Below are 13,029 nucleotides of genomic sequence, written 5' to 3' on the forward strand. Positions count from 1 at the left end.
GTTAACATATTTATTTAAATATTTATTAAGTAGGAGGGATGTCTCTGTGATATTATGTGTTCTCGCCATCTCTTTTTTTTTTTTTTTTTTTTTTTTTTTTGCTGAATTTATGGAGATCAGTAGATTTATCATCACGTCTTGGTACCTTTGAATTACAATGAGGATCCAATAAGGATTACAAAGTTAAACAAGGTCAAGGGCAGGACGCACCCTTGTCTTACTTAAAGATTTTAAATGATTAGAATAAGTACTAGATATAGAAAACTCCTTGTAAATGAGCCCTTAAACACATCTTCACATCTTTTTGATGTTTCAATGCCAAATTTATGGGAATTTTAAAATTTGCAATTTTGATTTCTTTTCTTCCGATTTTATTTTATTTTGCCTCTCAATATCTATTTATAAATTTATCCAACAACATTCTTTATAGTCATATACAATTTTCTGTTAGATAGCGGCAACAGAATTATCAGTAAAATCACTTAGTAACATATTTTTCTTTGTTCGTTTTGTTCAGGCGGTTGAAAGAGATATTAATCTATCTACCTAAACAACTGGCAATAATTCTAATACATAAAAACGATCATCCGATGTTTTAAAACAGGAACCTCAGGCTAAGCGAGTATTTTCCTATACAAGGCCCGTTTTTCAGCACTAAGATCTTACATCTAAGATCTTTTATCTTTCTGCAAAGATTATCGTTTTTTAACTCATCTTTGTTCTAAGATCTTACAGCTCACTGATGTTAGCAAAAAGTGTGAAGAACGCCACTGTTCTTTCATTTAGAACAATGATGAGAGAATGAACTCATCATTGTTCTCAGACCGCTGATCAGAGCAGAATGATGAAAGACGTTTGCAAAAGAACGACAAAAGATGTAAGATCTTAGTTCAAAGATTTCCCTTTTAAGCGTTTTCTGACAAAAGATGTAAGATCTTAGCACATTGTTGAGTGAAAAACGACCCTATAGTGTCAGTGCGTTTCACTAAAATGGTGATGAATTTTACGTGTGGCTTTGCCACATCTGTCCTGTTTTATCGCACGGCCGGAGAAGATTGTTTTGAAGTAAGGGGACTTCAAATTGGTTTTGGTGCGAGGAATTTTGTGGTAGAAGGGTGGGTGGGAGAGATTTTAATTAGAATTTTGTTTATTCGGTCCTCGCAAAGTGTCATACGCCAAGATTTGTTTTCTTTTTTATCCCTTTTATAGTGCTAGACTTGTGCTCCTATTTTCTCCGTCATGGGGGTTGGAGTCTGAGCGTCGCCGAATATATGATTTGGAAAGAGGATCAGTGGTGTGACTCTGTAAGCTTAGACAGAGTCGACCCAGCCTCAAACGATTACCCTAAATCTAGGAAAATTATCTAGATCTAGGGATATTGATATAGGAAAATTAAACAGTTAGGGAAATTAACTAAATCTAGGGAAACAGTTAGTTAAATCTAGGGAAAGTAAACAGTTAAGGTATGTGACAGCACAGGATGGATGGACCCCAGCCCCATTGCACTTCAAGGTTTAAGGCCCTAAAGACAGGGTTCAGCACCACCGGTAGGGACTGTAAAGTCCAGTACCGTGTCCTTTGTCCTTTTACATATCGTTCCACTGGCTTTGATTCCAGTTTATTCAATAAATGCAATTTAGTTTTAAGTTGGTACATTGCACTTTAGCTGATTATATTCAATATGAATTGGCGTGGCTCTTCCTGTCTTCTGTTTACTTAAGATAATTTCAAAATAGATAATAAGCTGCTATCTTTCAATTTGGTCCGTCTTGGTTGGGCTGACACATCTTTGTGTAGTTCCAACTAGAATTAATTCGGAGGTTTACTATGTGAGGAATATGAAGGTTTGTTTTAGTATCGATTTTTTTACTATACGCAGTGATAAATAGTTAGGTTTTGTTTTCTTCAATACTTATGAGTTGTCAAAACGGCAGAATCAGAATCTTCAATCTAACCCCATCTCTTAGTTTGCTTTACCCTAAATGGAAAACAAAAAAACAAAAAAAAATAGAAATTACATATATATAGAATCAAATTCTACTTTAGCTACTTTTTGCTATCTTGGAAAGGGGGTAGGTTAGGAAATTGAAACTTTCAGGGATGGATCTACAGGCTAAAGTATGTCCCCGGAAGGTATTTTGAAGCACATACATCCACCCCTTCTCCTTCTAGAGGGTATACATGTATATACATGTATACACACACACACACACACACCCGGCTGACTGACCGTATTTCAAACAATAGGCTATACGAAAAATGTGGTTCAATACCGCTTTCTAGGTCTATAATGAAAGAAAGGTTGAGGTGGTTAGGGCATGTTGTGCGGATGAAGGATGACAGATTGCCGAAGATTGGTCTTTTCGGCCAGTCATCTAGGGATAAATGGAAAGCAGGTCGTTCCCGTCTGGGGTGGGAAGACGTCATCCAGAAAGAGTGAAAGGAAATTGTAACTTCGTGGGCGGGTGTAAAATGGAAGGCTTTGAATAGATTGGGATGAAGGAGGAGCTTGCGGAGCTGTGTTGGCCTCAGGTGGCTTGGTGCTGCGGTGAGTTGTTACTAGTAGTAGTAGTAGTATATATATATATGATTGTATGAACTCATAAAAACATATGATGAGCACGTACGTTTCTTTTAGTATTAGGTAGCTTTTTGTATTTTAATACTATTGTAGATAATTGGATAGATAGATATTGATAAATAATTGGATCTTTTTTTTATGATTTTTTAGACCCTTTAAGTTATTAAATGACGGGTCCAAAATCTCCTATTTTATTCCTTTGTGAAGAAAAAGAATAATAGAAAAAAATATGTTCAACGATTACAAAGCCAAATTCCAGGAAAATGGTTGATTTTAGTCATTCAAAATAATCTGGTCAAAATTTACCAGCATTTAAGAATAAGTTTTATAAATTTGGTTTCGGTAAAGCAGAGATGGTCAATCTTGTTTTTTGGTAATTGAAATTTGGCATACAAAAAGCAGTAACTTCTCGAATAGGAGGGGGGTCATAAAAAGGACATATTTAAAGGAAGTTGTAACGTTGCGGGAAGGAGCAAAGAGTTAAGCTCAAGTTATAGGGGAATGGAAGAGGAGCGAGCACTGCTATGATGGCCTTAAACTATTCAAATGCTTATAACTTCACTTTAGGGTCTTCTTTTAGCTAATGTTAATTAGCTTCATATTCTTTATATAAGATCCAACGTTCAACGTTTTAAATACGTTGCAGTTTTAAATTCTGGGGTCAACCCAGTCTCCATGAGAGGGTGATTAAGTCTCGTCCGTATCATATTTTGGTATCCCCCCAAAGCCGAAGGAACTTTTATCAAAAATAGTATCTATAGTTTTTGAAAAGTTTTCTAATACTGTCAAGCAGAAAGCCCATGTTTTACCATCCACACCCCCGAAAAGGTCAGTAGTTTTACAATATCCCTATATTTTTCAAATAATATGTATATTTATTTGGTATTTTAGTTAGCCCCCTCCTCAAAATAGCGTTTTAGTTAAATAAAATTGGTAAAAATATCATCCACCGTATAGATTTTATAAAGTATAGTGTCCTAAGCCTCGAAGGCGTATCTCATTAATTAATTTGACCCACCCCGCCCCGGGATGGGTCGGGGGATCTACAAAAAAAAACTTCAGAAAATGCATCAAAAATTTGCTTACATATATTTTTGTTACGTTTTTACGAGGCTGACAAACATTTCGGAGGGGGTGACATGGTTTTTTAAAGTTTATGAAGTTGGCAATTGTCAAGCTTCAAAACACCATCATGCTCTGAAGAAAAATTGTCAAAATGCAATTACGGTAATTAAAATACAATCTTGATTGTTGCTAGAATAGCAACAATCAAGCAACAACCTATCGATATCGATAGGTGTTGCTGAAATCGCAACAACCTATCGGTTGTCGTCGGAACTTCAATTTCCATAATTGAGAATTCAAGTTTGAAATTGTGGTTGTTGCTGGAAACCGTCTTACCTTCAATTGTCTTTTTAGAGAAATACTGGTCAACCGAAGGTTTAATCACGAAAAGAGATGAAGGTCGAATTATCTGCGAGTCAACTCATTTAACAGCGTTTTCTGTTCTTTTCGATCCATACGCAATTATGAGAGAAAAACTCCCCGAGCACCATAGAGTAGCGCTTAGTGTCATCAGCTATTTAGGGTCTGCTTTGAGCATGTTTGGATTAACCATAACTGTTTTTACTTATGCATTATTCAGGTAAGTTTCTTTTATTAACTTTTGCCTATTTTCGGGCATTAATGTATAGCTAATTATCTATTATATATAATATATGTTACATATTTATAATAATATATATTTTTGTTAATGTTCATTTTGTTATGTAAACAAACAATGCATGGAAACCTTTACTTCATCGAAGGGATATATACACTTTATCGAGTTTTTGCATTTTCAAACAGTTCTTGGTAACAGACTGTAAGTAAGGAGCGACTCGGCCTAATAGTAACGAAAACTCTAAAAAACGTAATTTTGATAACAATTAATAAATAAAAGAATTGTATTTTTTGCTGATTCCAAACATATAAAATTCATTAAATTAACCTTTTTTTTAACGTTTTTACAAGTTGACAAACATTTCTGGGGGGGGGGTTCAAAATAGGACCCCCATCCCCCCCCGAAATAACTACAAAAATGTTGAACTTTGTAGTTTTTACCGCAACAATGCGAGTTTTCCTAAAATGTCAAAAACACTTCAAGTGAAGATAGTTTTCTCACCTAGATTAAGAATTATGTAGACGCCAATGTTCTGACTTGACCACTACCATATGTCTAGCAATCGAAACTGCATATCTAAAACATCTAAAACAACTCAGGATGAAGGATGACAGATTGCCGAAGATTGTTCTATAGGCCTATGCATGTAGGTCCAAACAAAAAGTAGGTCGTCCTCGAATGGGATGAAATGATGTCATAAAGAAAGATTTAAGGAAAATAGAAGCTTCTTGGGAGGATGTGAAAAGTGTAACTTTGAATCAATAAGGATGGAACAGGGGTGTGCGCATCTTTGTTGGCATCAGACTGCTGTGAGCTATTACTAGTAGAAATCCCTCAACTAACTAATTATTGTTAATGGTTCACTGCGATTGGTACCACTCTACAGTTGATTACCACAAACTGTCTGATTAATATCATGGCTTGTGCAAGACTATTGAAGCCCGGTTAGATCAGTGTTCTCTTTTTCACAGATTTCTTAAGGACTCTGCTGTTCCTAAGCAAACGTCATCATTTGTTGGCTTTGGTTTTGTGTTTAGGCCTACAGGAAAGGGCTAGTTCTGCATAATTCTACAAATATCGGGAGATGTCTTTAATTCAGTTTATTTGAGCTAGTCTTATAGATATATGTTGGAAAGACCACAAGGGAATAACACACAGATAAGTTTTAAACACTTTCAAAGTACATCAGTATTTAAATAGTTTTTTCTGCAGATGTATTTGCAGGCCCACTTAATAATTAATTAATACTTAATAATTGAGTTAATATAATAATTAATAATAATTAACACTTAATGCTTAACAACTAATTACTTAATAATTGAGCTTTTTAAAAAAGGCCGTATGTATAGTTTACATAATTTCTAGTGCTAATCATTGTGATCTAAAGCTATTTATGCTTATCAAATTCACCATCGAAACCATCATTGAGTGTACGAGTCTTTTAGTATTAGCAGTTGTCATAGTAGGATGGTTTAGATACTGTCCTTCCAACCTGAAAGATACCAGTTCAACCAATACTATGGCAAGGGAAAATGCGACCAAAGTGCCAATAATTGACCAAATTGACAGGTTTATTTTTAAAACATTCTGTTTTTTCTGATTTCTCCAAAAATTTTGAACTTTATTCTTGAGCACTTATAAAGGTTAGTTTTTTTCTTTTTATACAATTTTTTTACCATTGAAGATTACTTGGCGCAATAAGTGCTCTGTTTTGTTCGTTTATGACTGAAAACTATTCTCATCGTTGAATTTCGTGTGTTTTTTTTTTGTCTTATTGCGTCTTCTTTTTTTTTGCTGTTCCAAGTTTTTTTTTGCCACTTTTCTCACTGGTCTCCCCCTCCCCAATTTCACTCAATGACCCTTGTTTTTCCTAGTAGCTAGTCTGTATACTAAACAAAATAAAACTTTTCCAAACTTAGCCCAGGCATCAATCTTCTGATTTTCTGCCTTCGTGCGGGAGTGTAATGCGTGGTTGGGGGCTAATTCCCCGACGCTTGCGGTGTTTCCCCCAAGATTTTTCCAGGTACGAGCTTAGAGCTAGGTCGACTCTGGCTGAGCTCTCTGTGTCACGTCATTGCCCCCCCTTTCCAAATCAAATAACCGGCGACATCAGGACTCGAACTCCTATCCTCAGGGTTTTAGGTCTAGCGGCCCACCACTCGGCTAGGACGGCTGAGACTGGTTTGTTGGCTAACTACATGATAATTCTTTGAATGGTTTCTTTACAGGGTATTGCGTCGTGACAGAAGTGGGAAAATTCTGCTGAATCTTTGTATATCTCTGCTTCTACTCAATTTGGTTTTCCTTCTTAACTCCTCATTGGATATACCCCTTAATGCTGATGACGAATCTGAAGAAGCGTACTTATTTCAACTAAGAATGCAGACGAATTCAGCGTAAGTTTTAAATAGCCTTTTCTTGAATAGGAATCGCCAGCTCGATACTTCACTTGATGGGCAGTTTTGATTGATGTTATGACTGTAAAATTAATAATCGGTGCTCTTTTGAGGTGCTCTTTTGTGATGTACATACTGAGTGGGATTGAACGTACGACAAAAGTGCTAACTTGAGTTTCTGACGTACATGCTGGGTGGGATCGAACAAACGATAAAAGTGCTAACTTGAGGTGCTCTTTTGGGACGTACATGCTGGGTGGGATCGAACAAACGATGAAAGTGCTAACTTGAGGTGCTCTTTTGTGATTTATATACTGGGTGGGATCGAAAGAACGATAAAACTTCAGTAACAACAAGTCCAACAAAATTTGAGGCAAATATGTACGACAGTCTTATACTGACATAGGGACAAAGAGATTTTTCTCTCAGTATAATAATCAATTCACTCACAAACACACCCCAACTGCATCTTCATAGCCCCAAACATAATCCCTAATTAATATATTCCTTTGTTTTTTGCAGGATTTGATGCTTTGTTTTCCTATGTGAACGGGTTCACTGAACTGTCAAAACTATTAGACTTACATCTAATTGTGAAAGAGTTTGAGATCCGTTGAATAATATTTAAACTAGTTTATAAATGTGGATAACAATAGAAGTAAACATTATAGGGTAATTAATAGAAAATATTGAGAGCCCGGGCTGCGTCTTGGGCCCGGCACTCGGCAAGCGGCAAACTTGTATATATTTGATTCTCTAATTACGCATTAGTAATCCATCACGTTATTCTTTAGTTGTAAGTCATGAGGTGTTAAATCAGTAAAATTCAATTGAATTAAAAAATTCTGGCGTGAATTCAATTCCTTCTTCCTGTTAACGCATCAAACAATCATCCATTTTATAGTATCTATTTTCTCCTGGGACTTGTTTTGATTCAAACTGTTGATTTTCTTCTAACCACAGATTCCGTCTAGGATTCGAATTTTACGACCCCCTCGGAAATCACTAAACTTGAGTTTCACTCTTCCTGTCATAACTACGAAAGATCAGAAAACAATTTCAAAGCCCTTTCATAACGAGTAATTTCACAAGTTTCTGGCGAAAACCTGTGAGCAATAAACGAAACAAAATTTTTGTGGATGTATCAACATTTTTCTTTGTGACCAATGGCTGATCTCGAGTTATCTGAAAATACTACTCCGATTATTTAGGGTGCTGGTTATCCCTAAATAGCTTCAGTTATATTGGAGCGTTGGTTATGTTAAAAATAACTTCAGGTATTTTAGGGTGTTGGTTATGAAAAATCGCTTCAGTTAAGTTGGGGTGCCGGTATATTGGAAATATAATCGCTACAAAACAAACATAAAAATGTTAACGTTACGAACATGTAAACGTTATGAACGTAGAAAACAAAATTTAAAATCTTTTTCGCTCTAAGCTTCAGTAAACAGCTTCAGTCATTTTTTACTCATGAAATTGGGAAATAAGCAAAGAAAATAATAATATACTTATAAAAATACGAAAACTAAATACGAAACTAAAAACGAAATTAATAATATAGCCAAAAAGATTTCCTTTTTTAAAGAAATATTCACTGTGGCTTTAATTTTATGGTGAGACGTCGTGTTTCCTTGCAATTAGGAAACTACTAGCTGTGTGGCAAGACAATGTGATTTAATTGTGCCAAGACAGTGTGATTACGTGGCAAGATAAGGGAAATTGTTATTATTAAAATGATTCTCACGAGCAAAAACTACCAAATTAACGTATTACGTCATAGAACAACATGAAATAATTAAGTTATCATAGGCAGCGCGCTAGCGCTGCCTAAGTAAAGAACGATGTGGACACAATGTGTTTTTTTGTTTTTTTTTCTTCAGCCGGGCACTTCGTATCGAAGGAGTTGTCGTAGAAACTTCAAAAGGGGCTCATTCGATTGGAATTTGGAGGGCTAGTGCCCTTTTTAATAGTCGAAAGTGATTGGAGGGCAACTAGCCCCACAACCATCATTCCCCCACAAATATTCACTCAAAATTTTGTGATAGACTTTTTGTTCAGCGTAGTTGATTTCCAGACAGAAAATCTGCTTTTGAGGGGGACGCTACCGCACAGCCCACAGGGCAATTGTTTTTGGTTATGCCCTGGGGGCATATAAGGTTTTTATAGAAGGCGTTGTCGTAGAAACTTCAAAACAGGCTCATTCGATTGGAAATTTCAAGGGCTAGTGCCCTTTTTGATAGTCGAAAGTGATTGGAGGGCAACTAGCCCCCCCCCCTCCCCACGCCCATTATTCCCCCAAACACATCCAATCAAAATTTTGAGATATCCATTTTGTTCAGCGTAGTTAATTTCCCGATAGAAAATATGTTTTTGAGGAAGGCACTTCGCCACAACCCTCGGGGCAAGGATTTTAAGTTATGCCCTGAGGACGTATAAGAACGGTGTTGGCACAATGTACTATTTATTATTTTTTCCTTTTGAGCTGGGCACTTCATATGGAATGGGTCGTCGTAGAAACTTCAAAAGGGCCTCATTCGATAGGAAATTGAGAGTTCTAGTGCCCTTTTTAATAGTCGAAAGTGATTGGAGGGCAACTACCCCTGCCCCCCCCCCCCCCACACACACACACCCATCATTCCCTCAAACACATCCATTCAAAATTTTGAGATAGCCATTTTGTTCAATGTAGATAGCCATTTTGTCCATTTTGTTCAATTTTGGACCCTTTTCCAGCACTGATTGTTCTTGTATTGTTAAAGTTCTCGATGAACAAATAACCACACCTGGTCCAAGAATTGATGAAGGTATTACCGCATTATTTGTTGATAATTTTGAAAACTTTTTTAGCAATCTTTCTCTGGAAAGGCGAAAGTCATGATTGAAGTGAATTTTTCCTGTTTGTTGAATAAAACAAAAGTCACTCACACTAACCTTTTTTTATATAAGATTTTCCAGGGAAAGTTTATCTCTCACTAATAAAGCTCTTTTTCGACTTTTATCCTTAATAATGTGATTTAAAGTCTTGAAAGTAAGCGTCGTTCAAGCTTTTCTTCCTTGAAAGTGCCCAAATGTAAATCCAATCTTAGTAAAGGTGGCACTATTTTCATCTTCATAAATCGCAGAAGAAAATCCTGTTGGTTGATAAAATTTGCATGTTTTTTCCAGATAGAAAATATGTTTTTGAGGGTGACATTCCTCCAGAGCCCTCAGGGCAAGGGTTTTAAGTTATGCCCTGGGGGCATATAAGGTTTTTAAAGAAGGCGTTGTCGTAGAAACTTCAAAAGAAGCTCATTCAATTGAAATTCAAAGGGCTAGTGCCCTTTTTAACAGTCGTAAGTGATTGTAGGGCAACTAGCCCCCCCCACGCCCATTATTCCCCCAAACACATCCGAAAAAAATTTTAAGATAACCATTTTCTTCAGCGTAGTTGAGTTTTTAATATAAAATATATTTTTGCGGAGGACACTCCCCCACAACGCTCAGGGCAAGCGTTTTAAGCTACCGCCTGTGGGTATATAAGATTTTTATTGAAATCTTTCTCGTAGAAACTTGAAAAAGGGCTCATTCGATTTGAAATTCAAAGGGCTAGTGCCCTTTTTAATACCCGAAAGTAATTTGAGGGCGACTAACCCCCCTCTCACGCCCTCCTTTTCACCAAGAATCTCCAATCAAAATATTTAGATAGCCAAATTGTTTAACATAGTTGAAATGTTTGAAGAATAGGTCTCTAAGGATGACAACCCCTCCCCCCACAGCCATCAGGGCAAGGGTTGTAAGTTATGCCCTGGGACATATAAAGTTTTATTGAAATTGTTGTTGTAGAAGCTTCAAAAGGGCTCATTCAAATGAGAGTTGAAAGGGCTAGTGCCTTTTTTAATAGCTGAGAGAAATTAGATAGCGACTGGTGACCCTCTGATGCCCATCATATTCCCAAACACATCCAATCAAAATTTTGAGATATCCATTTGTTCAACGTAGTTAAACATTCTGGAAATTAGGTCTTTTAGGATGATAACCCCCCCCCCTCAGAGCCCTAAGTCCAGGGGTTATAAGTTATGCCCTGGGGGCATACAAGGTTTATATAAAGCTGTTGCATAAATCATAGGCAGCACGATCGCGCTGCCTAAGCAAAGAACGGGGACACTCGAGAACGAGACAAGATGCGGGGACTAAGTAAAGAGGGGGAGACTCCCCCACAACCCTCGGGGCAAGAATTTTAATTTATGTCCTGGGGGCATATAGGAATGGTGTTGGCACATTGTATTATTTATTAATTTTTTCCTTTAGAGCAGGGCACTCTGTCTCAAAGAAGTTGTCGCAGAAATTTTGAATAGCGTTCATTTAGTCAGTAACTGGGGTGGCGGGTGTCCTTGCTAATAGTCAAAAGTTATTGGAAGGCGACTGGCACCCCTCTCATACCCACCATTTCCTCAAACACATCCGATCAAAATTTTGAGATACCATTTTGTTTAACGTAGTTGAAAGTTCTGGAAATTTGGTCTTAGAGGATGACAACAACCCTAACAGACCTTAGGATAAGGGTTGTAATTTATGCCCCGGGGCATATAAGGTGTTTGTAGAAAGCGTTGTCGTTTCCAAAAGGGCTCATTCGATTGGAAATGGAAAGGCCTAGTGCCCTTTTTAATAGTCGAAAGTGATTGGAAAGCTTGACGTTTTTATAGTAAAGATCAAAGTGGGTATAATGTAAGATTTTTTGTTGTTGTTGTTGTTTAGACTAGGGCACGTCGGACTAAAAGAGTAGTTATGGTAGCTTTGAAAAGGTTATAATTAATTAAAAATATAATCCGTTGATGCCCTTTTTAATAGTTAAAAGTGACTTGAGGGTAATTAACCCTCCTTCCACTCCCACCCTCCCAGGCCAACCCTCCCATTTCTGCTCTTAAAGTTTAACCAAATCAAAATAGCATAAGTGCATCCAAGCTACCAAAGAAAGTAAACAGATTTTTTTGTGAATGGTATCAAGTTTTCCATTTCAGGTCAACTAGAGGAGGTATGAAACTAAACTAAGCAGTACTATTTGTGTCCAGATTTTTAAAAGGGTGTATGTTGTTAAAAATTGCTGAAAATTTTTCTCCAGCATACAAATAGCAGGCCAAACTATAAAGTCTTAAAAAACGAAAAGATTTAGATTATTATTTTCTTTTTCCACTGAAAAGACTATGTCAATAGTAAAGGAACAGAAATTAATTTAAAAAACTTTTTCCACGAAATAAGTTTTTCAAAGAAAAGTAAAGAACTCCTTTAAACGAAAAACGAGCAAAAATAAAATCAAATAATCTACCAAGCGTGAAACTACCACAAATCAGCATCGATAAATAAATGAAACCCAAAAACGAACAGAAATTACAATAATTAACCGAGTCAAACTCAAAACGAGCAGAAATTAACATAAGTTGGGCGCAATACCCTATGCCTTCCCAAGGCCAGGAGGAAATTTGCACTTTACTAAAAAAATACGAATGAATGTGCATTGTCAGTTCAATATACATATACTGATATTTAGTAATTTATTTATCATAAATTATACATTTATTTATCGATGCTGATTTGTGGTAGTTTCACGCTTGGTAGATTATTCGATTTTATTTTTGCTCATTTTTTGTTTAATGAAGTTCTTTACTTTTCTTAGACAAACTTATTTTGTGGAAAAACTTTTTTAAATTAATAAAATAAATAAGGCGCATCCATGAAATAAGTTAATAAAAACACAAAAAGAAATAATATAATGAGTCAAAACAAACTAAATACGAAATAAATAAACGTCAAAAGCTAGCTGGTAATGTGGCACGATAAGTAAGATATGGTAAAGTATATACTAAGGGAGGAGATTGGAGGCGGGCATGATCAACAAATAGTATTAAAAACAGAAAACCAATTAACAAAAGAGAAAAACATAAATATGAGTTGGGAGCTTTAAAAATTGCACTGCTACAAAAGGGTCCCGCTAGACCTCCCCTCCCTCGCCATTCTAGCCTGTTTGACAATTTAAACATCTTATGCCAATAAAAATTTCTTGCGCAATATATTTTTCCTGGAGCAGTTGGCTTCTAAGATGCTATAAACTACCGTCTATAATCAAAAGTCTACCCCTCTTAGAATTGTAGCCGAGTCCCGTCAAAGTAGATCATTTGACAGAAAAAAAGAAAGAAAGAAAATAGCTTACAAACATCAAAATCTGCTTGTGAAAAGTATATTATTATTTTCTTTGCTTAACTCCTGATTTCATGAGTAAAAAAAATTGACTGAAGTTTAGGATATCAATTTCGATTGTTTTATATTGTATCTGAATCAGTGATTGTTGTTACTGCCACAGTTTTTTTTACTACTTTTCTTCTTATATATTTTCCTACTACTTTTCTTTTCTTCTT

At 36.1% G+C, this 13,029-nt stretch overlaps 1 protein-coding gene across 2 annotated transcripts in view; it reads left to right on the top strand.

The window, feature by feature from the left end:
* The window catches only part of LOC148944120 (adhesion G protein-coupled receptor L2-like), a 59,481-nt gene that overhangs the window by 33,645 nt on the left and 12,807 nt on the right, over window positions 1-13,029 (top strand). For both annotated transcript variants that reach the window (XM_089100147.1, XM_089100148.1), the window contains exons 8-9: window positions 4,001-4,226; window positions 6,473-6,640. In XM_089100147.1, the coding sequence (XP_088956273.1) occupies window positions 4,001-4,226; window positions 6,473-6,640 (394 nt within the window). The remainder of the gene's footprint in view (window positions 1-4,000; window positions 4,227-6,472; window positions 6,641-13,029) is intronic.

The sequence above is a fragment of the Artemia sp. Qi Xiang Cuo genome, chromosome 14 (assembly GCF_049724085.1).
Source record: "Artemia sp. Qi Xiang Cuo chromosome 14, ASM4972408v1, whole genome shotgun sequence".
NCBI lineage: Eukaryota > Metazoa > Arthropoda > Branchiopoda > Anostraca > Artemiidae > Artemia > Artemia sp. Qi Xiang Cuo.